This window comes from Dermochelys coriacea, chromosome 22 (assembly GCF_009764565.3).
Source record: "Dermochelys coriacea isolate rDerCor1 chromosome 22, rDerCor1.pri.v4, whole genome shotgun sequence".
NCBI classification, from domain to species: domain Eukaryota; kingdom Metazoa; phylum Chordata; order Testudines; family Dermochelyidae; genus Dermochelys; species Dermochelys coriacea.
The window spans coordinates 18,568,226-18,594,798 of NC_050089.1; the positions used below are offsets into that span (position 1 = coordinate 18,568,226).

Genomic DNA, 26,573 nt, shown 5'->3' on the forward strand with positions numbered 1-26,573 from the left:
GCACAGGAGGACTTGGGGCACCTTAGCGACGGACACATTCCTTCGAGCACAAGCTTTCGTGAGCTACAGCGCACTTCATCGGCTGCTCACGGAAGCTTGTGCTCGAAGGAATGCGCTCGCCCCAAGTCCTCCTGTGCAGACACAGAGTAAGACGGCTGCTGCTCTGAGACCTGTCTATTGGGCAGGAACCCTGTACGTCACCGGCTCTGCCAATCAGAACCGGCAAGAGGGCTCCAGGGGACGCCCGCACCTCCCCAGTCTCCGCTAATTCGCCCAATCGCCGCCGGGGGCGCAGTATGCGGCACAGCAGCCCGGGGCCCCCTCAGGGCCGCGGCCTCTTCCCGCCCGTCCCTCTGCGGGATCCTCACAGGGCAGCTGTACCCGGAGCGCGCGCGCCGCCTTTGCCGAGTCCAGCCGCAGGGACCCGCCCCGCGCCGGTGAAGGAAGAGGGAGGCCCCCGCGCGGCAGCCGGGCCCAGGCCCGTCCGCTGCGGTTTTTCAGGTCAGGGCGCGCTCTGGAGCACACGCTGTGCGAAGTTCCGCCCCGCCGCGAAGGGCTGATCCCTGCCCTGGGTTACGAAGCCTGGGGAGGACGAGGGGTCCTGCTGAGAACGTTGCAGCTCGCCCCCCTATTTGCCCCCGGTAGGAGGTTGGTCTTTCTGGGGTAAGGGACCATGCAGCGACCAGGGCGGGTAGGGGAAATGCGCGCTGACCGAAGAACCATCTACAAACCTGACTTTTGTAGCAGCTTCTTTCCACCATTGATGGAGGTAGGGTGACGCGATGTCCCGATTTTAGAGGGACAGTCCCAATAGTTGGGGCTTTGTCTTATATAGGTGCCTTACCTCCCCCCCCCCGATTTTTCAGTGTTGCTGTCTGGTCACCTTAGACGTAGGGCTGGGCCTACTGCTACTCTCATCCCCTGCTGTTTCTGTCACTGCCCTTCTGACGCACATGCATCCGATGAAAGAAAAGGAGTACTTGGGGCACCTTAGAGACTAACAAATTTATTAGAGCATAAGCTTTCGTGAGCTACAGCTCACCTCATCGGATGCATCCGATGAAGTGAGCTGTAGCTCACGAAAGCTTATGCTCTAATAAATTTGTTAGTCTCTAAGGTGCCACAAGTACTCCTTTTCTTTTTACACAAGTATTTGGTAATCTACAGAGTGCATTTTCCTACTCAAGGAGAAAAGCAAGCTCTGTGAAAATGCAAAACTTCATGAACCAGGGTTACTGCAGGAAAAAAATTGCTGCAGGAATAACAAACCTAACATTCAAAGATTCTAATTTGCAAGTAACAGAATGAGGAAAAGTGTGGAATATTTGGGGAGTGGGGATAGGTATCCGGTTACTATACATTTTACCCTCCTGCAACAGGAATTCATCTTTGTACCAAGGTCTGTATACAGCTGTATTTATGTAGTCCCCATCACAGGAGAAGCTCAGTGCTTCACCCAGATTAATTTATCCTCAATAGCATGTAGGGTAAGGAAGCATTATCCCCATTTAAAAGATGGTAAACTGAAGCACAGAGTAAAGAACATGCTCAAGCTCACACTGGAATTCTATGGCAAAGCTGGACAACAAACAGGACCAAGCACCAGTTTGATGCCCTAACCACAAAAGAGTGTAAAAGCAAAACTTGGTGCAGAAATCAGAGCAACCACAAAAGTATTTGTGTGAATACCTGTTTAACTTATCACATCACCATCCAGTGCATCATATTCTGAACAGTTTTAATCTAATAGAGGCTATGAGCCTATGAATCAAATTAGACTTGGGCATGGGGGGGGATGTGTGTGCATCAAGCTTTGTTTATATGTAAAATAGCACTAGTTTAAACTGAAGATGTGATTTTTAAACTCATTTCACCTGGTGCGAAACCCTATATGAACACCCTTAAATGGATAGAACACACGTTTAAATCTAATTCTTATCCAGTTTTATTTTCATTCAAAGAATAATTAGATTTCTAACCAAGTGTCCACACCGGATTTTGCACTTAACTAAATTAGTTTTTAAAATCAATTTAAAATTAAACTGGTACAACTTTGAATATATAGAGAGGACCTGTTACAGCTATCCTACCTAGCCTGTAACACTCATGGTGACAGCCACCACACTCCTGTATCCCAAAAGTAATATAGTTTAAATGGACTATCACTGCACCCATGAAATTTTAGGGTGCCTCTCATCATAAGTATCTAAGAGCCCTAGATCATACGCTCTGATTTGTATGGCAGGAGTCACTCATCCTTAACAGCACTTTCAGCTACACTTGGTCAAATATAATTAGGACCACATACAGAATGTATCCAACTGAAATTGCAGAAAGAATATAGGGAGATCAGTCACCCATGCTAGGATTTGACCTGAGGTCAGGATTAAATTCCAACTCTCTCTCTCAAAAAAAAAAAAAAAAAGTGTTATGGGATCTTTGGCAGCCACAGATGGTGGAACTCAGTCATGTCTTGGCCAAAAGGTTGCAATTCTGGCAGTATGACGCACCATGGTGGAGCACAGAAGTTCAGTATCAAATAAAACGCAGTGCCAGCCAGCAACAGAATGGATTCAGAGATTCCAACCGACAGCAATTGGCAACATGTATTCAAATAATATACTCTTGAGTTCATACTGTTTTCAACTTAAGAGATGTAAAAAGATGATTGTAGAAAACGAAATTTTATTGAAACCATTTCTTAACAGTGGAGCAAGTACATTTCAACTGAATGAGTTTGCCCTTTTCCTCTCACATTAAAAAAAAATAAAAGGGGGGAAATAAAACTGACCAAAACTTCAGTACAAACAAAGTACCTGAAATGCTAATGGAAAGGAAAAGAATTAGGACTTTATGGCTGAGTGTCCACCAATGTGGCAAAGAAAAAGAAAATCCACACATACACAGCGCTGAAAATCTTTGAACAGATGGGGGTATGGTGCATCAGTACTTGATATGAACCCAAAATATCACCTGGATTGGGCTTGGTTCTGTTTTAGGCAGTTCTCAACAGCGAAGGTGGAAAACGAGACCCAATTTTCACTCCCAAAAAGAGAGGAATCAGGGCTAAGACCAGCCACTCACATTTGAGGAGGGGAACACCTTAAAAAAAGTTTCCAGGAATGCTGAAGATTTAAAAAACTTTGCATTTGATTCAGGCTGGTTTTTCAAGAGTCACAGTAGAATGCACATTCTGGTCAACAGTGAGATTTGCAAAACTAAATGGCTTGTTGTTTGTGTTTAATCTTTTCAATTCTGCACATCTAAAAAAGTTTCAATCAATACACCACACAATTTAACAAAGACAAGACCAGGCATGCAACAGATTGCTGCCCTAATCATGTCTACAGTGTATGCAGTTCTAGTGGAGGAGGAAGAGGGTGATGAGATTAAACCATTTTTAAATTAGAGATTTTTCTAAACTGTTTTTTCTCCCATCCAAACAAGCTTTCCGGTCTTGCAGCCTATACATGTGTCACTCCACAGGAGATTTAACTTCATAAGGACTGCAGCACTGAGCGTGTGAATCCATCATAGTTTTTACTTCACTTGATGTTTCTGTTTAACTGTTCTTAGAAAGTCAGGGTTAGAAGATAGGCAAACAAGTTTTACCACTGAGGGTCACATTCTTCTCAGGCAAATGTCTGTCTGAAGGAAGAACATGACCTTCTGTGGCCCATATTGTCATCTGTTCACCCAAAAGGAACCTTTCCATCAGATTACTCTTCTGCCCTGTTACATTGTAACTATCCTGCTGTTATCCCTGATCACTGAGTGAGTACACACTGCTGCAGTCGCAGCATCATGAATCCTGCAGCTCAAGTCTGCTGATCATAACCAACTTGTAAAATGCGCTGCAAATCCCACCACAGCTCCACTCCTTGCCCCCAAAAGGTGAATTTAACCTACTCTTGGGCCATCATTCTTCTGAAAAATTAAATAGGAGGTCTATTGTCATCTTATACAGCTCAATGGCAGAAGCAGAAAGCTCAGCTACTGTCTTTACAAACAAGATGCATTTTTGACAATCACCACACAAATGTAAACAGTTGAAAAATAACAGGAAATGCAATGCCAAGGGTAAAATAATATTACATTGCAATGGGCACCCAGAGCAGTTATTGGTTTATTTATCCCTGTTATGAAGGGCTGACTCCAGGCACAGAGTGAAAGACTGTCAGAAGACATTTGCAGACAACGCTAATACACATGGACTTCCAGCAATTCAGAATAGTATCGACAATACTTCTCTACCACGACCATTGCAGGCCAATATTAATGAGGAGACTAGAAGCCTGCTACCAAGGATCAGACTGCAGAGGTCATTATGTATGCAGCTTGATGAGATGAGATACCATCCAAAGGAAGATGTGATGTCTACACTTCAGTGCAAGGACCACAGAAGGGCCACAAACATCCATAACCATACCCTTGGTACACTTATTTCTATTCAACTGCAGCATGATTGCTCTTCTGCTTTTTGAAAGGAAAACTAGTATTCAAGTGGTATTAACTAACTTATATAATTAAGTTTAACTTCCCACTGCAGCAGTCTCCTGCATGCAGTGACATTCTTGGGAAGCCAAGTTATGAGATGGAACTGAATGCAGCATGTTACTGGGAGCCAAGAGACTGCATGATCAGAAATGGAAGGGATATGCTAAAAGGCTGTCCCCTAGTGGTGTCTGAACTCCATAGATCTCTGTTATGGAGAAGTTTCTGGGCTCTCTCTCTGGTGCACCAAGAAGTTGGAGTTTTGTTTCCAGACAGTAGCCTGCTGTGTAGATGTTGTGAAAGATCATATTGGTGATGGCAGGGAGACCTCTCCTGGATAGAAGAGAAGTACGACATGGTTTAAGGTAGGAGGATGGGAAAGTTGCAGTCCCTGTAAGAAAAGTTAAGTGGGTCCTAGCTTTTGAGAGGAGCCTGGGTTGATTAGGGAGAAGAAGGGATTTGGTTACAGCAGAGGAAAATAAGACTTCAAAACACAGCAAAACCAAAGTTTAATTGTGCAAATGGGATTACTTATAAAGAACAGAGTTCAGCCCGAGAGTGGCCTTGGGCAGGGAGCACTGTAAGGCACAGGTTTCTGTACTTCCTGCTGTCTAGATGTGTACGACAAGACTCAGGAGGAAGCCTGTTCAAGCTGATTCGCAACACCAGTAGTGGGGTGCAAAACCCTTGAGACAATCTGTTTTCTCTGCTTATCTGCTCCTGAGTGCAAGATTGCACCATAAAAGAGGAAAAGCTACACTAAGAATCCATAAATCTGCATGGTTAATGGAAGTTCTATTTGGGCTTGGAAAAGCAGCATTACTGAGAAAGGCAGCCCTGACGGATTCACTGATAGCACTGCGATCTTCAAAAACATATAGCTGCTGGGAGGGACTAGAGCTCTGAACTGTAATGTAAAAAAGTCAGAGAAAGTTTAAGGAATTCCCAAAGCCACTTTCCAAAACAGACAAAAGCATTTTAAAGAGAGATTGTCAGGAAGAGTATTTTTTATTTTGGTTGAATAGGCCCATGGAAACCAATGTCAGATGCACATTCACAAGGGTTTGTATATGAAGTAGATCAGGATCTCACTGGTGTGTTTTAGCAGCATGAATGTTTCCAAAAAGATATGAGACCATCGCTGAAGACGAGGTTTCACAACAAAGCCAGTCTGATTTCACAAGACACTGGGGGAGGAGGTTACCAAGCATATATTTTCCAGTTTTCATCATTCTGTGCCTCCTCCTCTAGAACCTATTCCCATGTGCTGTTCTGGTTGCAGTCAGAGATTCACCCTCAAATACTCTCCTTGCATATGTTTCGTGTCCCAAATAGCAATTTATGGTCCTTTTATTTTATATTTAAACTTTGAACCAAAGTTTAGGTCCCTATTCCCTGATGTCAAATTCTGCCTGACAGAACTAAGGGCAAATAGATGGCTTTAGCAGCACTAGTCTAATGAAAAATGAACAGAAATCCTCACCCTAAGGCATGGATCATCCCTCCCCACCAAATTCCATTTCACTTCCCCATGCATTAAAATGAGAATATATTTCCTGTTGGCCACAGCATCCTGTTTCCTTAATTCAGTATCTCTCACAACAACTCCATGACATGTTTCTGGGATACTGTAACACTTTCATCCTCACCAGATGAGGCACGGCTCCAGAGTGTTCATGCCAAATTATTTCCTAAATTTTACAGGCTTTTTTTTGGTACTGTTTTAATCTACAAAAAAGCCACTTCTGGTGACTTCAGTTGGACTGTACTGGAACTCAGTCAGAGTCTTCAGTGAGCACATGGCATCTTTAAACACATGAAAAGACAAAAATAACTCACTCACTAAAATTAACAGTGAAACTTCCAGCGGGGGGGGGGGGGGGGGAAAATGTACATCTCTATTGCATTTTGTTGTCAGCCTGTTTGTCATGTTCCATTTAACATGAAACTAAATGGGTCCATTATAAAAAAAAAAAAACCCTGTTAAATAAATAGATGTGATGCTAGAAGAAATTTCAAGGGACGTTATAACTCATCGTTCGTCCTGCTCTCTTCTCTAGCATCTGGCTTCTCACTCTCAGGTTCTATGTAATAAACAGAAACAAAAATAAAGTGAAATTATAAATACAATTATAAAGTGATAGGCATATTGTACAATGTGGTTTTGCACACTACTATAATACAAATATTGAAATACTTCAACACTTCTCAGACAACAGGGGATTAGAGAGTTGTGGAAGTATGCTTGGGCAGTAGTATTAGATTGTAGCTACTACAAATGGCATGATTAGACACCAAGGCCTGATTCTTAAAACACTGATATACATAAGTAACTTTACTCATGTGTAAGTAAGTGTTTGCAGAATCAGGCCCTTGAGTAGCCCAGAAATTGATAGGTGGTGGCCCCGGTGAGGACAGGAACAAAAATAGCTAGTTGCAGACATACCAAGGTGAGGTAGAGATTTACCCATGCTGTGGGGGTTAAAAAGGAGACCTTCTTAAGGAGAGGGGGTAAACAAGCACAGCCACATATCTTGCCACATGGATATTATTTAGAGTCCCATTGTCAGGTTAAAAGTTGCTTTTGGAAAATACTTTTCCTGCCCATGTTATTAACAAACCCTTGATATTCGAGCCGAACAATTTCTAAGAGTTTAATTTACTTTCTTTTTACGCTCTACACTATTTGCTTAAAGTATACATTTAATTCAGTTTGGATAATGAAAACATATTAGTTTCCTTGTTTATGGTCACTTGCAGGTTCTCACACACTAGCACAGGACTGCAGTGTTTGACTTCCAAATGCTGCAGGGAACGATTGCTTTAAAAGTCCCCTATAACTTTCCACTGGAATGTAAAAGCTGTCAAGAGAACATTTCGATTGGTTAGGCTGTAGAAGTTTGGTTTTGATTTTTCCAGGGACCCACTACAGCTGTAATAATCCCCTAGTTAGATACACTAGTGTCCTTCAGCCTCACTGCACAGGAACATCATTGCAACATCAAATCAAGCAAATGTCCCATTCCCAAGAGTGGCTGGAACACGCCAAAAGTACTAAAGCAGACGTAACCATGTCTTTATAATAGCCCTAAGACGAGAGTTCGGGGTTTTAAATCAGTTAGTGACCCCTTTGGTCGGTCTATATTGCAAGTGAACAGGGTTACAAGTAGTTCCCCTTCCTCAGTTCTGACATTAGTGTTAATGGGGCCACAGCTACCATTCCATCCCACACGTTTTTCTGTAGCTGGCCCTCTCAGTTGTAAAGTTTGATTCACTGACACCTTCTCAGCAGCCAGAGGCTCCTTCTCACCCTGTGGTTCATTTGCAGGGAAACAGAAATGAAAAGAGATCTGCAAACAGTGGGCTACAGACATCCACAGTCACTGAGTTCCATTTCCTTACAGAAATTAATCCCTACCTGTGTCTGGTCCAGACTGATCACCTAGTGTTGCTTCCTCGACTATGGGAGGTTCCCTGACTGGACTGACATCTTCAGGTTTATCTGTATTATGGGGGAGAGATGTGCAACAAGTGATCATACAAGTATGTCAAGCCCAACACCTCCCCTAGCTCTGGTATACAAGATCAAATATACAGATGACACACTGGACAGGAAAAAATTTGCCAATGTGGATTGTAAGTGAACCAATTGCAGCCCATCACTAGAAGATTACTAATTTCTCATCATTGATCCTGGGAAAGCCAATCGGATGGTCAATAAGGGTAGTCAATAGAAGCACTTTGAGAAAACATACAAGTACCCCAGCAAAGCAGAGGAAGCATCAGGCAGCAAGCAATAAGGAAAGAATCCAGCAGGGATCAAGAGCAACCAGAGGCATCTCTGGAGCAGTCAGAATAGTGTGGGGATGGGAGTGGTGTTTGTGTTCTGAGCTTGCCAACAGCCACTGGAAGATGATGAGCCCCAGGCTGAGGCCTGGGAGTTGTGCAGGAAGGCCATCCCACGGGCTGGGGCCTGACTAAGATATCCTGCTAAAGGAACCAGGGCTACCATAGGGGAACTTTGTCCACAGACAGAGTGGTTTGATCTTTACAAAAGGACTGGGCACTCAAGAACTCATCTATCTTGAGAGCTAGGAGAGCTGTAAATCCTAGTGTCCCTAACGATGTGACCTAGGAAATCTCTGAGATCAGCTGGCTACCACTCAGGAAGCAGAGACAAATCAGCAGGTATCCAGAGCAAGGCGTCACCTCTTAGAAGGCTGTGCCTCACATTGGGTAGCAGAGATCAAACTGGTGCTGAAGGTGGTCTCTTCTCCAGTCTCTACTTAAGCCACAATGGCAGATGCTTTCCCTCCCATGAGCTTTAGAAAACCTGGACACCTTCTCAAACTAATGTCAACGAAAGAAGACAGAAGTAGCACTTGGAGCATGCTATATTTCACCAAGCTTTCTCCAGTAATTCCCTGATTAGGAGGATCAGCAGCTTTTCCACTTTTATCAAAGATTTCTCTCATTACGGACAGCTATGAGAGAACATTACACCTGGTGATTCAATAGTATCAGATGCTCATAGGAGCACCTGCCTGTCCTGAGTGTGCCTTACCTTCTCCTTTCTCCTCCTTGGGAGGGATAGCCTTCTCGCTGTCAGGGGGAGCTGTGGCATTCTTGACTGAATCAGTTTTTGTGGTGTTCTTTTCCTTCTTGGGTCTGGGTTTTGCAAACTTAGCCTTGTTCAGTAGATACTGCACCTCCCTGTCCAGGGCTGCTATCTTCAGCTCTATGTCCTTGGACAGCAGGGTGGGCTTCTCAGTGGGAGGAAGTTTATTCTGTTCTGCCAGTGTCTCATTTTTCCAAGTCTGCAAGGAAATCTCAGGGTCAATCTCGCCCCATGAATATGCTGCTATTTTCTGGTTACACGAGTTACTGTTTTTAAGTGTACAATCCCAGACACAGCACCTGGGCATTCCAATTGCCTGTGGTCAACAAGGCTTCCACCCCCACATCCTCCAGCCTTAGCTCCACAAGGCCAGAGAACAAGAGTGCTAATGGCTGCTTTTAAAACTGTACAAATCCTAATTACTGGGAAGGCACTAACCGTCCCATATTGCACATGAACCATCTGTATCTCCAATTGCTATGTCTTCCCAAAGCAATATGCAATCAAGTTTGGTAGCAGGGAGTATTAAAACAGAGAAAGGTTTTCCTAATGTGTGGAGAGGATGTACATCCTCTGCTCCCTATCCCTAAGTGGAAGTAAACGCATTAGCTGCAGCATTGATCACATTATCCAACACCACATCCTGAATGGGCTCCGCAGCCCCTTCACTTACCGCAGTTTCAATGATTGCTTTCTCGAGGGTACTCAGTTCCACCTCTGTGAATATCTGATCGGCCTCTGGAAGCATTCGTGCTCCTCTGAAAGATAAAAATTTATTTTTGCTCTAATTGTTGTTCAGGGTTAACACCTGCATCAATGGTGTTAGAAATTTCTATAAAAGTCATTGCACAAACTGACTCATGTTTTTGGACCTTATTGCTTTTCACATATACATGCAACTTCTGTCCAAGGAAAGTGAACACTAGAAGACCAAGGTATTTCAGGTAATTGGGAATGGAATACAAAACCCTCAATCACATTTAGTGATTTACCATGGGATTGGCCCACGAGTGGGTTTGCTAGGAAGGAGGAAGCCCAGGGTTGTGTGTGTGTGGTGGGGGGGGAGGGGCACAGTCCTGACCCTCCTGAAAATGGGTGCGCTTTGCAGTATACATGGGATGTCATACTATTTGTTCTGAAAAAGTAATTTATGGGCTTTGAGTGTTTCCTAATAACACATTCCCTAAAATGCTCTAGAAGGAGCCACATACTAGCAGCTAGCAGACCAGATTCCATTTTAATTAGTCGGTCAAACACATGCAACACTTTTCACACCACCCACAACTTCAAATCTTCTCCTCAGGGTCTCACTCTTACTTGAGGAAGATGCTGGAGTGATTGAGCAGATTTTCGAGGGCATTCAGGCGGTCTGGCCATTTCCTTCTTTCTTCCACACGGAAGAAAAGGCTCCTGCAGAGTTTCTTCAATTCCGAGAGCTTCTCTTTCAGTTCCTGCAAGTGGGAGAAAACAGACAGGAACAGAACTGATCAGATATCTAAAACTGCTCCAAACTTTTAATCCCAGAAATATTGTGAATCCCAGAAGCCTGAGCTGCTGGAGTTTTGCCTGCTCTCCCCATCAGATGCACAAATCTTGTGTGCTAACAGGAGTTGCGGCACTAGACACGGTGTATACAGAATGGGAAGTTAACTGCTTTATGCGCTCCAAGGAGGTTGAGTAACAGGGATGGGAAGAGCTAGTTCTTGTTCGATTCAGTCCTGGTCAACTTAACAAAAGGGTTTCCAAGTGCCAGAGCATTCAACAGGGCCAGAGTGGATCAAAGCTCACCTTTCCTGACTTGGGGACATCAAAGAAGGTCAATTTGCCACCTACTGGCAATTCAGTGCAAACTGACACCCTACTTCCATGCAGCAGTACCTTTGTCGTGGCTCTATAGCCCTCCTCCTCCATCCAGTTGGAGGCCTCACTGAGCTTTCTTGAGATTTCCTCTCTCTGCTCCTCCGTTGAGACAAACTGATATTCCTCCTGGTAAAGCTTGTCCTGAGAGGAGTGAAGGTCACTTCAGCTTAACTGCTGACTAATGAGAAGGCACAGACAACAAAGGAATCTGTCTCAATCCCCCCCCTCCTCCCCCGACAGAATGCAGCTGCAACCAACTGCACGACTCCTAGGCTGCTCCATGCTACTGAGTGGAAGTTCAACCCCCAGATTTGTCCTTCCGCTCCTTCAATCAGCCGAGAGTGGGACAGGAAAGCTGCACAAGTCCTCACATGTAGAATAAGAGCCTTCCTCCGCCCCTCACTGATTCGAGTTTCTTCCCAGCTAGAGTGTGGTGATGCTGAGACATGCAGAGGAGGGGATAGCATATACAAAGCTTTTATGCAGGCAGAGATTTGATTTGGTATGCTGCCTAAGCCCTAATCTGGTCCCATTTGTCTTGAAGAAGCCTCCCAATGCCATGTGGGACAGGGAACACTCAAAATGACAACAGATGAACTCCTCAAAGCAACCACTCCCCATCTTGAAACAGATACAACCCTCTGCAGCCAGCTCAGCCCTGCCAGTATACAACATCTCCCACCTGCTTTTCAGGAGTTTTCACCGCTCTTACCTGGGTCTCAAAGATGAATGCCTCCAGGCTGTTGGCTGACTTTTCCCTCTCCTGCTTCTCTAAGTCTCTGACTGTCAGATCCTGGAGTCTAAAGTGCAAGGAGGCCAGAAATAAGCAAAAATATCATCAGCATCTGTAAGAGGGGGTGATGTTCTCTTTGCAGACAGGGATCTGTGTAGGCAGCAGTACCTGTCACTCAGACACCATTAACTAACCCATCAGCACCCAGGGCCAGGCCAGTTACAGGATACGCTTAGATGTCTTAGGGTCAAATCCAAAAGGTGGGAAGTCAGGAGAGATCTCTCCCAGTTTCAGCGTTCAGATTCACAGTGCTCAGGATGTTTCTCCTTGAGTACCGACTGGCTAAAACTTTCTCCCTAACCCCCTTTAAACCAAAGGCCTCCCCTAAAAGTCCATCTGCACTTTGGCAAGAGAGACGATAACAGTTATAGTACTGCTCCGAACACAGTTCATTCTCCTCCCACCCAAGAGCTGTGTTAGACTCATTGGGCACTGACAGCATGGCTTGGCTACTGTGATCACCAAGGGGGGTGGGGGGAGAACCCCTGTCCATACTGTGGAGGAGAGGGGACCATGTAAACACTGTCGTCACTAGCATGGTTACAAATGCAACAGGGACAGATCTTTAAGTAATGTCTCACGCAGTTGGGTGCCACTCCATAGGGAGCTCACAAGACCAGAGTCGAAGATGGAAAAGATTAAAATTATTGCCTACAGCGATGTTAACTGGAGCTTCCCCCCAACCTCACTCGGCATAGAGAGACCATCTGGGATTCCCAGCCACTCACTGCAGATCTAACCTTCCGTCCACACACACACAGCCAGCGCTGCCTCCGCTTTCAGCTCTTGTCATTTTCTAGTCTCGGAACTGACCCTTTTCTTGTGCACATTTATCCCAGTTCCTCCCTTTGCCATTCAGAGTTTCTGGCCTTGCCACCTTTTGGGACATTTACCCCTAGTTTCTTTGAAGGAGCTGCTGAAAGAAGGATGGTGACAAGAGAAGGGTGAGGCAGTGGGGGTGAGCAAAGTCTTGCAATGTTTACTACAGTCAGATTCATTCTGGGAGTAGGAGAAGGTAGTGTCATCTGAGCATGACCTGAACTCAATAAGACATGCACCTTAGAATCTGTTGCTCACTCTGGTCCCCGAGCCTCAGCCCAGTCTGCTCCCATAGCCTACTCCCTTCACTTCAGCATGCTTTTCTCAAACTTACTTCTTCACTGAGCTCTTCAACTCCTCCTCCAGCAGGTCAAGCACATCACTGACACCTAACTCCACACTAATCTCGTCCACAAGTTTCTGCTTCTTGGGAGCTTTGGGTTTTTTCTCTTCCACTTTGGTGGCTGTGCTGTCACCAGGACTTTTGGACATTTCTTCCTCTTTCCTGGATTCTTCCCTTTCTTTGGGATCCTGTGTCAGAGAAGCAACTCCAGGATAAATAAAAAGACCAATTTGCAGTACCATCTCACTTGCAACAAATATTTTGAAGAGCGGCACACAAGAACCCGATAAGGTGGATTTGAGCTCCCAGGGTTAAGTAAATAGGCTAGTGTTCTACATCTATAAAAATAAGTTTGCAGGCCTGCAGTGCCTTAATGCTTCACAGGCCGAGAGGCCTTGTTTCCACTGTGAAAAAGGTGTATTCTTAACTCAAGTTAGTTAAATAGTGCTAAAATCCTAGAGGAGACAAGGCTTCTCCTTTGTCTTTAACTCTACCTGCTTGCTTGTGTGAGAATTACAAACTGTCCTGTCTTTTCTAGGATTTTACTTCTAGGTAGTTAAGGAATTAAAAACAAAACAAAAAACAAACAAACAAACACACACCACAAAAAAAACCTCAACATACCTTTTTTCACTGTTAAGGCAAGGCCTTAGTGCTTCCCAGACAGGGAAGCCAAGGAACAAAAATGAACCGAATGCCCAAGATTACATGGGGATTTCAGACTAGACCCAGAAGTCTCAGCTCCCAGTCCCATGCTGCAAACAGCAGGCCATATTTTTATTCAGAACAGTGCATGACTGCCTCTCATAGACTTTTGCACACAACAGCTTTGCACTTACCAGCTCAGAACGGCACTGTAGGTACAACACAGCAAGATAAGTATCAAATGTAAAGTGGCTTTGAAAGGAGAGAGTGGATTGGTATAAATCTGAAGGGCAACGGGAAGCAATACTGAACACATCCTTCTGAGGAGGAGGCAAATGTCAAGGGAAAGGGTTCTCTGCAGGGAAAACTCCAACAACTCAAGAGAACTTTGGCAAGGGGTCTCCCAACACTCAGCTTCCGCCCCTGAGTGAAGGTCACTCCCCACTTCCGCCCCTGAGTGAAGGTCACTCCCCACTTCCGCCCCTAAGGAGCAAGGATTCTATTTCAGTGGCTTGTCAGTTAAGGGTTTATTTTCAGAGATAGTGAACAGGAACAAAGCTGTGGTGCTCAGCCAGCACACATGGAGTAGAATCTCTCACACTGTCCCCCATTATTTCCAGTTAGATCCCAGTCCTGAGGTACAACAGCACATAATGTCACCATTTTAGGCAGTCTCCCTTTGCAGAGTCAGCTGCTCACCTGAGATGCTGTTTTTTCTCCTTCCTCCTGACTCTCTGCTTCTGGAGGGACAGCTTCTGCTTTATCCTGCATTGAAGATGGCTGCTGCTTTTCTTCCCCCTGCTCCTCGCTCACTGTCCCTTCTCCCTCCTTCTGGTCTGGTTTCTCCCCTTGTTCTTTTCCTGTTTCTGCCTGGCTCTCCTCTTCCTCCTGGGTAGCAGGGAGGAAAGTGCCACAGTTCTTTAATGGAAATCCCATTTGCTCCAGTCTGAGTCCCATCTTCCCATCAAAGGCAGCACCTCACCTGAACAATCTCTGTCTGGTTCTCTCCTGTTTCCAGTGTAGGACCTCCTCCTCCAAACAAGCTAGAAATTGTGTTTCCAAGTTCTGCAGGAGAGAAAAAATAACTCAAAATGTCAGTCTTTGAAGCAGTCTGGAGGACAGTGTGAGAGGAGACAGCAGAAGGGAGTGAGTGACATGCATCAGTCAAGGGTTTGGTAACTCAGATTTTCTTCACATTAAAATCATGAATTCTGTATAAGTGCCTCTCCAAGGTCCAACAGTAATCCAGGGGCAGCCTGGGATCCTGACAATACTTGCTGTAAAAACTCTTGCGCTACCATTGCTAGCTCTTTCCCTCCCTGCACATCCCCCGTATACAAAGTACTGGGCCCTCATCTCTGCAAAAGCATAGCCTGGAATCTGCCTCTCCAAACGGTGATCAAGGTTTCCACTGTTCACTGCCCTAGGAAACCTCCACCCATATGCACTCTCATCCCTCCTTCCTACACACCAGCTATAAGTCTCTGCACTTGCCCTCAAAGCAGGACAATGGAAAGTTTCCAGTCAGTGGCATCACGGCCCAACCAACGAGGAGGGAGAGTGCGAAGCACCAGATGTGCTAGTGCTGCCCTCAAGACAAAGTAAAGGGATTTGTTTCCTTTTAAATACCCCCCTTCACTGAGGGAGGCGAAAATGCAGCTCCCTTGTATTACTCATGCGTGTGGTTCATACCCGGATACTGTGCTGATGGGCATCTTAGGAGTGTGCATGACGCTTTCAGGGAGACTTGCCCCCTCACCTAGAAGCACATGCTCAGGGCCATTAAGTTATTTTGGATCTGCTAACATAATAGGCAAATACTTGTGACCCTAAGGATTTCTCAGTGCCAAAAGAATTCACTGTTCTTTAACAAATCCCATCAGGCCTCTCAAACTCACTACACCTAGCATACTGCTTTTGTAGTATTTATCTATAAAGAACGTCAGGTAAGATCTTAAATGAAAGCCAGGATCTCACTGGTTATTTATATAAAATTGCAAAACATATGCACTGTAGCTATGTAAGGAGTTATGCGTAGATAGGCTGGAAAATATACATTTTAAGTCTGAATCAAGGTAAGTTTGACAGACAGGTTTTTGCCAAACAAAAAGGAGTATATTCACCGGTCTGCCTCAGTTCACATGTACATTAAACACTGTGAGCCAACACAACAGAAGGTCTGTTGGCATATGAAATCAACATGAGATATGAAGTCAGCACACCAGGGAGTAAGCCCCCGGGTAATCCTGACTCAGGGGACAATGGATTTTTGGTGTGATATAAAGAAAAGGATACCATTATCCCTCAGCGAGGAAGCAAAACCAATGCTTTTTGCATTCATGATAGAGAAGTCTCAGCCAGGTTGGCTGGAGACATTGAGAGGTGAGGAATTCTTGAGGAATTCCACCATGATTTCAACAATTTCCATCCCACCATCAACTTCAGCCTGGACCAGTCCACACAAGAGATCCACTTCCTGGACACTACGGTGCTAATAAGCGATGGTCACATAAACACCACCCTATATCGGAAACCTACTGACCGCTATTCCTACCTACATGCCTCTAGCTTTCATCCAGATCATACCACTCGATCCATTGTCTACAGCCAAGCGCTACGATATAACCGCATTTGCTCCAACCCCTCAGACAGAGACAAACACCTACAAGATCTCTATCATGCATTCCTACAACTACAGTACCCACCTGCTGAAGTGAAGAAACAGATTGACAGAGCCAGAAGAGTACCCAGAAGTCACCTACTACAGGACAGGCCCAACAAAGAAAACAACAGAACGCCACTAGCCATCACCTTCAGCCCCCAACTAAAACCCCTCCAACGCATCATCAAGGATCTACAACCTATCCTGAAGGACGAGCCATCGCTCTCTCAGATCTTGGGAGACAGACCAGTCCTTGCTTACAGACAGCCCCCCAATCTGAAGCAAATACTCACCAGCAACCACACACCACACAACAGAACCACTAACCCAGGAACCTATCCTTGCAACAAAGCCCGTTGCCAACTCTGTCCACATATCTATTCAGGGGATACCATCATAGGGCCTAATCACATCAGCCACACTATCAGAGGCTCGTTCACCTGCGCATCTACCAATGTGATATATGCCATCATGTGCCAGCAATGCCCCTCTGCCATGTACATTGGCCAAACTGGACAGTCTCTACGTAAAAGAATGAATGGACACAAATCAGACGTCAAGAATTATAACATTCAAAAACCAGTTGGAGAACACTTCAATCTCTCTGGTCACTCGATCACAGACCTAAGAGTGGCTATACTTCAACAAAAAAGCTTCAAAAACAGACTCCAACGAGAGACTGCTGAATTGGAATTAATTTGCAAACTGGATACAATTAACTTAGGCTTGAATAGAGACTGGGAATGGATGAGTCATTACACAAAGTAAAACTATTTCCCCATGGTATTTCTCCCTCCCACCCCACCCCCCACTGTTCCTCTGATATTCTTGTTAACTGCTGGAATTAGCCTACCTGCTTGTCACCATGAAAGGTTTTCCTCCTTCCCCCCCTGCTGTTGGTGATGGCTTATCTTAAGTGATCACTCTCCTTACAGTGTGTATGATAAACCCATTGTTTCATGTTCTCTGTGTGTGTGTGTGTATATAAATCTCTCCTCTGTTTTTTCCACCAAATGCATCCGATGAAGTGAGCTGTAGCTCACGAAAGCTTATGCTCTAATAAATTTGTTAGTCTCTAAGGTGCCACAAGTACTCCTTTTCTTATTGAGAGGTGAGGAACTTAACTAAATTAAGTTAAGCAGCTTGTTAAAGTTAAGTTTAGGCTCTGCCAAGCGTGTTATACTTTCTGTTTTACATGGAAACATTTCTGTTTCCATTACTATTCTCGCTATTTCTTCAATCTCAGCTTTCAGCAACTTATGATTGTTTTCATTATAAATACATCTCTGTGCTATGATGTTACGAAGGACCTGATCCTGAGTTGTAACACTCAAGCTATGTTTATTTTGTTCCCTTAGAGATAGCAAACCGGATAATTTCTGTGAATGGCCAATGGTTAATGGCTGGGCACCACAGGAAATGCTCTGAGGACTGGGGGATGGGCGGGGGGGGGGGGTGCCTATAGTGCTTGTGTTGCCAGAGGCTGTTGGTTTCAGGAAGTTACAATATGCATAGATAAGACTGCTTCATACTAAGGGCAAGTAACTGTGAAGTGCCTCACAACTCTGGGTAACAAAGCAACAGCTGGTCTGAATACAAAACATGAACAGTACAGTGTATTTACTTGTTAATGTTGACTCCTCGTCTGGTTTGTCCTCCACTACAGTTTCAAACACAGACTCCACCTGGAAGTAGACACAGTGAGAGAATATATTTAAAAAAAGGTCTCTTAGCAGCGCCTGTAGAGATAGGGTAGGGAGACTGCACAAGGAAGGGAGGAGAACATAGATGGCACTAGCTGGCTGGCACTTACCCGGTCAAGGCTAAGGACTCCACTCTCATCCATATTGAAGTGAGCTTTGATGCCTTTGGACTCATAATCTGAGTGCTTCCCGAAACTATCCCCTACTCCTCTCAGCCTCACAATGGTGAGATTCAAGGACCCAAAGGCTCTGGGGGGAACCAAGGCAAGATTGAGAGAATGAACAGACACCAACCAAAGAAGCCTAAGCAGCCAAGTGGGCAGCCATCCCTCTTCCCCAACTTTTCTTCAGCATTGTCCCCAATCTCCTCCAGTGTTCTGGGGTTCTACTCCCAGCTCTGCCCCACTTTGGAACTTCAGCCAAATTCCAGACACTGAACAGGCTGCCATTTCTGGTGTTATTCATATTGGTTCACACACTTAGCATCAGTTACACGCACAAATAGGGACCCCCACCCTATCTGCCATATTGCAACCATTCCAATGCCACTCACTGGCAAAGTGTCTGAACAGGTAACAGAAAGCAGGGTACTTCTTCACACTAATGCCCTATGGTAATCAGTTGTTTCTGATGGGAAGGTCACAGACTCAACAAATGAGCCCAAGAACCAGAGCTGGGATAGCCAGAGAGGGAGTCTGCACACATACAAAAGAGAAGTTAGTGCTGGCAAAAGGTGTCAGAACAACTGTCTTGGGGACTAGAATCATCTGTCCACAGAACAAGCAGCCCTGAGGCAGTGGGAGTGTGACCTTTCCCCATACTGCCCTCTCCCAATAGGCCTGAACTGGAAGTACTAGATGAGAGGGGAGTCTCCACAGTACTACTGCAGTAGCAACAGGTCCTTTAACCCTTGGGCCTTCTAGTGAAAATGCCAACTAGGGACCAGTTAAAGTGGAGAGGATACTTCTCACTACTGCGATGTTAGGAACTACTTGGCTCTCTCAATTATATAGGGATTGCAGCAAAGATTCTGAAATTGTGTATCGTCGGCCATCCATCTGCATGCAAAATTCTCCAGTGAAGCACCTATCAGCCTGGAGGCAAGTCTGTGCAAATGCCCGTCCCCACTCACCGCAGGTCATCCTGGCTCAGGAAAGCCAAGTCTCCGTAGTTGACATAGAATTCAAAGTCATCTGTGTAGCGGTTGAAGGTGATGACCTTGCGCTGTGGATATGGTGCCATGCGCTGGAACAAAATTCGCTTGTTGTGCTTCAAGCTCTTGGATTTATCCTCCTCCTCAACTTCGCGAGTGAACTCCACCTGCATCATGCGAGCAAAGGCAGACAATCAAACACTAACAGGAACATTTTGTCCTACATTGCATCTTTGATCACTGGATTCCAAAGCACTTGGTAGACAATCCTTACCCACCTTATGGGGACTGTAAGCATTACCCCATGTTACCGGATAAAGAAGTGAGAGACTTGCCCAATGCACCCAGGGGGAATACTTTAGCATCATTCTTTCCAGTGGCTCCACATACAATTCCAGACTGAGCACCATTTCCCCTTCAGCACTAAAACCTGTAGGTTTCCCTAATGCCATTCCAGTGCCACAAGGTCCCACTGTTTATTTATAATCACTTCTCCCAATGCCACTCCACACTATACCCTCCTCCCCGAAATGAGACTACAGGGGAAGCTCACCTGGATGGGGAAAATAGCTGCATCCCGAACAATGAAGGGCTTGACCTTAAAGGCTTTGCTCAGAGCAGCCGCCTGGTAGACTGCACCCATAGCAGCAGCCTCATCTGCATTGATGTTCTTCCCCAGTTCATCTCTGCAAAGCAAGCAGGAGGGATATGCAAGCTTCTCTATCACTAGTACAAACAGAAGGTTGTTGAGAAAAGGCACATGGCAGAGAGGCCTCATTTACTTACTTGCCCACAGCTTTCAGCAAAACCTCCTGCACTTTGGGGACTCGGGTGGCACCTCCCACTAGAATCACCTGGTCAATTTCATCCTAGGAGTTCACAGACAATCAGGTTCTGCCTTGAGAATGTATTTTTGGAAAAGCCAAGTTCACTGCTTCAATATCCCCCCACCATCCACTGTTTAGTGCTCTGCAAGCAGTCCACTACCAACCCCGCTCTCCAACACAAGACTGGGGTCCAAAAATCTTAGTTGTGCCTGAGTGAGTACTTCAAGATCAGGCCCAACAGACATGAGTGATTTACAGAGCAGCTTTCTCCAGCATCTGGGATGCCACACTTTATTTAACAAAAATCAAATCCAGATCAGGCTCTATGAAACAGTGGTCCAGAAAAGAGGAGATAGAAACCACAGCCATGAAAAGTGCTGAAGGCTAAAAGGATAAGGCACCTGCCACCTTAGAAGCTAAGCATCGAACAAATGAAATGAAATGTCTTTCTGAAGATAGTCACATCTGGCCATAACCAGTCAGGCATGTGCCCTCTGGAGAGACATCCAGAGAGGAGATTCCTGATCTATGGTGAAAGCTAGGCCAACCTCAGATGCCTCCAAGAGATGTGGAGGAGACAGATTCTTAAGTCCTCAAAATTAAGGGCTTTTTAATAGTCAGTAAAACCCTGACCCAAATCCCTAGCTCATAAGCAACCAGTCCACACGGCAATCACGGAAACGTGTTTGACATGGTGTAAGGGCACGCCCTCAACCTTCTCAGCCTTGTGGATCATGCCCAGCCTGTCTCTTCGCTGGACTCCTTCAGAGAGTCTTCTGTGATGCAGCCCTCTGTCCAGGTCATGCAACAGTCCATTCCCCTTCTGGGGTTCAGCTTTAAACAAAATATAATTCACCTGACTTCAATTTCTTGAATCTTGTAGGCCTTAGCTCAGGACTCATCTCCTTGAAAGAGAGACCTGTCTCCTCTCCATGTCCCTCAAACTAAGTTCCTTCAGTCTACTTATAAAGCTTAGCTCTGCCTCCTCTGTCCAGGGGGTAATTAGTTAAACTCTCTCCCCCTCCCCCACAGTACGGAGCATGACTAACAGGGTCTTTTCCCTTGCCTTGCTGGTGATGGGGGTAAACCCCCATTACATGGCAGTGTGGTAACTTCTGCACTGCCACCTCTGCCCTCAGGAAGACAGAAGCTTGCACTTCTCAGCAGGGTGAGTTACCTTTCCAAACCAAACTCCTCTCAAACAGCAATGGTTGTGATGCAACAGCAGCTCAGCATCAGAGGACCCCACACTTATCAAAGTATCCCTGGACCTACCAGGTTCATCTCTGCGCTGCTCAGCGCCTGTAGCACAGGCCCCGGAACCCGCTGGAATAAGTCAGAGCACAAGTTCTCAAACTCTTGCCTGGAGACCTTGGCCTTGAAGTCCACATCATCCAATAGCCCCTCAATCTGTCCAGGAAGTCAGAGAGGAAAAAGCCATCAGCTTCACGTTACACAGCATTCTCCAAGCCAACATTTTTCCAACTCCCACTGGGTCGGCTTATGTGTTCCAGACACTCCACTGCACCTTAGGAATGCAGCCTATCCTTTTACACCCCCTTCCCTCTCCCGGTGCTGGAGGGACACGAGACATGGTGCCTTGGATGTAACAGCTGTCTAAATCTCATGCTCCTGGTAGCCATTTAGGTACAGACTTCTCCTAATCTCCTGCAAAGGTCTAAACATTTCTCAAAGTAGTAACATGATGGACTTAAGCTGGTGAGAACTTGGATTTTGCTGCTCGTTAAGCAACATCAGTTTAGAAAAAGCCATCAGCATTGGAGTCTCCTGGGCAAGGGTGGAGGGAGAGAACACTGCAGTGTAAAGATTACGTAAAGCAGAGGGACAGAGCTCTCCCAAGCTCACTCTTAACCCAGGAAGGGGGATTTCCTGCAGCACAGGGACATACCTGGGCCACATGGTCAGCATTCGCACTCAGGATAGTTTTCAGGCGGTTGGCCTCCTTTAGCAGCTTGGCCATGGCCCGGAGATTCTGCCGTACATCTTTTGAAGGCTGCTGCTTGTTGAAGAGTTTCACCAGGTAATCCCGGAGCCGGTGCTCCATCTCCAATCCCCCTAGGGTGCGGTCGAATCTGAGCAGAGAATAGAAACCAGAAGCAGACACTCAGCCTGGATGGATTAAGTTAATAATGGAACCTGGAGTTACAAGTACCTTCCCCACCCAGAAGAGAGTTCCAGAGCTGGCCTGGATCTGACAAGAGCATGCAAGAATTCTCTCAACTGCAAACCATTTATAACAAGAACAGTATGCTGCAAAGAGGGATTGCATGCGATCCTGAATGCTACACAGTTCTCTCCACACCAAATACCAGTGCATGGCTTTGCTTTATGAACAACAACGTGGCTTTAAACAAACAAGTTTGGCTTTTAATGTCACTGATCAAAAAACTCAAGCCCCCGCAGCCGCATGAGGCTAGTTGTTCCTGATATTTCTCTTTACATCATCACACGGAATTATAAAGGTGTCTATCCCCCAATAAGTTTTAAACCCTACACATTTAAGACCTTGTTTTTAACCTGTTTCAATCAGCCATGGAAAACTGAGCACAAGGCAATATGTACTACAACGCACTCAGCTAGGAGTGACTTTGAATGGATATCGTGTCTGCTCAGAAGAACAAATGCACCATTCGAATGAGATGAATTCATCACCCCAACAGCCTTCGAGCAGAGGGGCTTCATAACAGACACACTAAAAGTGCCTAAGGTGATGAGCTCCTGAAAAGCCAGGCTTTGTCTAACTCAGATCCCAAAAGTTATTTCCTTACAACCAGTTCTTTAAACATTATGGGTGGGAAGACACTGTGGTCTTTTATGTTCAGCCACTAGACACCCTCTACCTCCCTAGCATGGTCATCCTTCCTCTCCTTCCAAGCCTTGCATTATCTCCTCCCCAAAAGAATGTCAAACTTCCTCAGCCCAATGAACCAACTTCTACTATCTCACATACAAGTAAACTATGCTAAAAGCGTTATTTAGGTTTACAACTGTAAATCCAGCTAGCAAATGCCAGACTTAGTTGCCTGTGGAATCTTGTGCATACGCATTATGAGACAGTCTTTAATTACACATACTTTCTATCCCTACAGCCCTAGAACCCCTGCCTCCTTCGGTACTGTACATGGGTTGGACAAAGAGACTGAATTAAGATTGCATGGGCAACTATACATATGGCATTTCCTAATCTTTGAGTGCTTTATTTTAATAGTAAATATATTTTAAATGTAGTTTTTTTTTTAAAAATGTAATTTCCAAGGGTTTTTTTTTTTTGGTTAAAAAAAGAAGGACTTGTGTACAAGTGTGATCACCATACCATAGCAATCATATACCTTCAGCAGAGTTTGAATTTTGAACCTTCAGCACTACAGCACAGACTGTTGCCACTTGAGCTACTGTACTAAACACATTATCTGACGCAGGAGAAAGTTGTTTTCCCAGAAGGGTGATGGGATGCTTATACCCTATGAGTCTAGTAGGTGGTTGTAGGGAGCCTAGCTAGCTTTATCCCCTCCCCATCAAAAACCCAGGAGGTGGGCTCTCCTGCTCCACGCGGTACTCCCAAAGTGAATGATGGGACACATTCTGGATTGGGGGAAGCCCAGCTCAGCCCAGCTTTCCCCCTGCCCTGCCCCAGCTACAGATGCCCTGGCAGCATCCAGGTGTTCTTACATTACAGCACGTGCTGCTGCTTTGTTAGCAGTGTAGGCCCCAAGGAACAGAAGCAAAAGAAGGGAAAGTCTTTTTTAAAATTATTAACTCAGCTAAAACCTGAACAGAATTTCATGGAATAAAGGAGAGGCATAGCTCTAGCCCCAGGCTTTTGTCCATGTCAAATTTCAAAGACCTGCCAAAATCAATTCTCAAAAAAAGAGTCACAAGAATCTTTTATCATAGAAAGTGTTTGGTACTCTATATACACAAGGGTCGCTATGAGCTACACATAAAAGTTTGGCAACATGTCCACATTCCAACTATCCTTTGCACAAAGTGAAGTCACCTAAGTTACTTATAGACTGAATCCTCCCACCCGAGGCATCCTGCCCAGACTCCAGCTTTTGTCTGAATATTCATGTTTGAAACTAGTTCCGAAACGCAGCCCATTCTGTGTTTAGAAGAGCCAGGAAAGTAAATATTTTCTTTTAAGTATGGGACCCAAGAGAAATTCTTACCCGACCCCCTGAATCTGCAGCTGAGGCTGGGTCCCCGAGTCCTTGGTTTTCACTGTCTGATAAGTCACTATTGTACACACGGTGCTTCCTGCTCCCATGTCATAAAACATGATATTCTGTAAAGAAGAAATCAGAGAAGGCGAAGTAAGGTTCCGGGGTATTTTGTCCCTGAATGGGAAGGAGAGAAGATCTTGGGGAACACACAGCTTGGAATGGGACAGGCACTGATCATTCAGTGAACTTGCTCCAGTCCACTGAGAGACAGCAAAGCACAGTTACTTAACATTAGACTTGCAGCTATAGCCATGAGGACTGGAAGCCTGTAATAACGGACCTACCGAGTGTGTCCTTATTTCTCCCATACTTCTGTTTTATAAAGTAGAAAACAGAATGAATGCTTTTCTCATCTGGAGTTCCTTCAATCTGAGTAACTCCCAAGTATTTTACAAACAAACAACCTCCCAGTCCCCAGTGAGGTAAATCGGTATCATTGCCCCATTTTACAAGGGGGGGGGGAAGAAACTGGTCAAGAGAGTGTGGTGAAGCTGATTAGAACCCAGGAGTCCCAACTCCCAGTTCCCCACTCTCTGCACTACAAACTGCCTCTTTGCTTTCCATATCTATCAGAAAGTGCAACAGTTAGGAATGTACTTGCTGTTTTATACACGTGCTCTGTACTTAGTCTATACTTAGACAGGTCTATAACAGCAAGTAACCAAGATGAGCACTCAACCAGCATGAGCACATCTTTACAGTTCATCACTTTTAAGTTTCCCACTCGCTCAAGTGGAATTCAGTAGCACCCCCACCTCCGCACCAGCTGCGTATACCTGTGCTGTGGCATTGATGTCCTTCCTCCTGAAGACCCCATAGTTCAGAGCCACAGCAGTGTTGTCATTGATCAGCTGCAGGACCTTCAGGTCTGCCATCTGAGCTGCATGCAGGACTGCCCTCCTCTCTGCCTGATTGAAGTATACAGGGACGGTGATCACTGCATCCTTTACAGGTTGTTCTGCAAAGCATGGAAGAGAAGAGGTTTTCCATGGGAGAGGCAAGTGCAAAAACTCCTCCATAATATGGCTATCAACATGCAAGTAACTATGGAGATTGTGACAGCAAAGTCAACGCTGCAGAGAGAGACTATAGGTCCATTTCAGCCCAGGTGAAACTGAAAGAAGTCATCAACGGAGTCGAATTTGTTTCCGTGTTTCCACCTCAAATCCACCAGGCTTCACAGCATCCTGCGAGATGGTCATACTCCCAGTATCTGCTGCTAAAGGAACATGTTCAATCTGTTCAGACTTCAGCAATTAATCTAATCTTCCAGGATCCCAAAATCCTGGCCTGTAGATGACTGAATTCTCTCTGGGGTAAAATCTTGTTTGAACTCCCTTTAGTACAACTGCCTGAATTGTAAGTATGTTAACTGCAGTCCTATAATACAGCAGTAAGAACAGATCCAGCCAATTCTTCTGCAATTGCCATTGCTGCTGACTTTTCTGATTAACAATACAGTCGTGAGAAGTGCATGGTTTAGTTGCTTTTATTAATTAATATTCCCCAAGGCAAACTCATATGTTTAAAAAAAAAAAATTAGCTCTGGTGAAAGGAACCATCTATCAACAGAGCAGGTATAAGGTGGACGGCAGCAGGGCAAGTTTGCTGCTCTCCTGCCAAATTCCTATCACCATGCCTCAAGTCCTAACCAGCTCTAGAGATGAAAGAAGTCTTCAGTCTCTATATTTATTATCTTTAGAGGGTGCCAATATGAGGGCTAGTTAAAAATACCCACCAGATTTTTGCACTTTTTTTTTAAATATATAAACACATGGGTACTTGTCCACAAGGAACCGGGCTAAGACATCACCAAACAGCCATCAGCTAGAAACTCTGGATAATTAGCAGCTTAAGCTTGATTTAAACTGATGACTTCAAAAGGTTAAACGATTCAACATCCTGTTTCCGATTCCCCAAAACATCCCATTTGAGACCTTCAAACCCCGTCCCCTCGAGTTTCCCTGTAAATTCCACATCCTCTGAAATTAAACAAAATAAACTGAACAATGTATGGATACTGTAAAAAAGCAACAATCATTCCAACCTGCAAATTCCTCAGCCAGACCACGTGAATAGTTCAGGACCATGCCCAGTATCTCTTCTGGAGAATACTGCGTTTCACTGCAACACAAGGCAAGAATATAAAACCCTCCATCAGACAGGCACCAAAAGTTATATTCAACTGTAAAGCCAAAGCTTCTCTAGCAATTCTCACAATACACTGGGCAATATGAGATGAAGCACCAACATGACAGCCCAAAAATCACAAAAGTCTGAGGAATTATCAGATCCTGGGAAAAAATATGGAAAAGTCTTCCCCCCAGAGAGTAAAAAAGGCGATAGAACTTGCAGCAAGGCTCTTGGAGAGGAGAGTATTCCCCTCTCCTCAACAAGGACAATGTGGCCCAA

General features: G+C 45.1%; 1 protein-coding gene across 7 annotated transcripts in view; it reads right to left on the minus strand.

Annotated features, from left to right (window-relative positions):
* Positions 1-5,483: 5,483 nt before the first annotated feature.
* The window catches only part of HYOU1 (hypoxia up-regulated 1), a 28,047-nt gene continuing 6,957 nt past the window's right edge, over positions 5,484-26,573 (minus strand). For all 7 annotated transcript variants that reach the window (XM_043500914.1, XM_043500915.1, XM_038380490.2 and 4 more), the window contains exons 6-25: positions 26,209-26,285; positions 24,938-25,119; positions 24,108-24,223; positions 21,827-22,010; positions 21,193-21,327; positions 19,877-19,959; positions 19,644-19,776; positions 19,070-19,257; positions 18,048-18,186; positions 17,859-17,919; positions 14,555-14,637; positions 14,272-14,460; positions 12,919-13,115; positions 11,685-11,772; positions 10,991-11,113; positions 10,430-10,563; positions 9,786-9,870; positions 9,059-9,311; positions 7,913-7,996; positions 5,484-6,578 (exon numbers count right to left, since the gene is read on the minus strand). In XM_043500914.1, the coding sequence (XP_043356849.1) occupies positions 6,520-6,578; positions 7,913-7,996; positions 9,059-9,311; positions 9,786-9,870; positions 10,430-10,563; positions 10,991-11,113; positions 11,685-11,772; positions 12,919-13,115; positions 14,272-14,460; positions 14,555-14,637; positions 17,859-17,919; positions 18,048-18,186; positions 19,070-19,257; positions 19,644-19,776; positions 19,877-19,959; positions 21,193-21,327; positions 21,827-22,010; positions 24,108-24,223; positions 24,938-25,119; positions 26,209-26,285 (2,593 nt within the window). In that variant the 3' untranslated portion in view covers positions 5,484-6,519. The remainder of the gene's footprint in view (positions 6,579-7,912; positions 7,997-9,058; positions 9,312-9,785; positions 9,871-10,429; positions 10,564-10,990; positions 11,114-11,684; positions 11,773-12,918; positions 13,116-14,271; positions 14,461-14,554; positions 14,638-17,858; positions 17,920-18,047; positions 18,187-19,069; positions 19,258-19,643; positions 19,777-19,876; positions 19,960-21,192; positions 21,328-21,826; positions 22,011-24,107; positions 24,224-24,937; positions 25,120-26,208; positions 26,286-26,573) is intronic.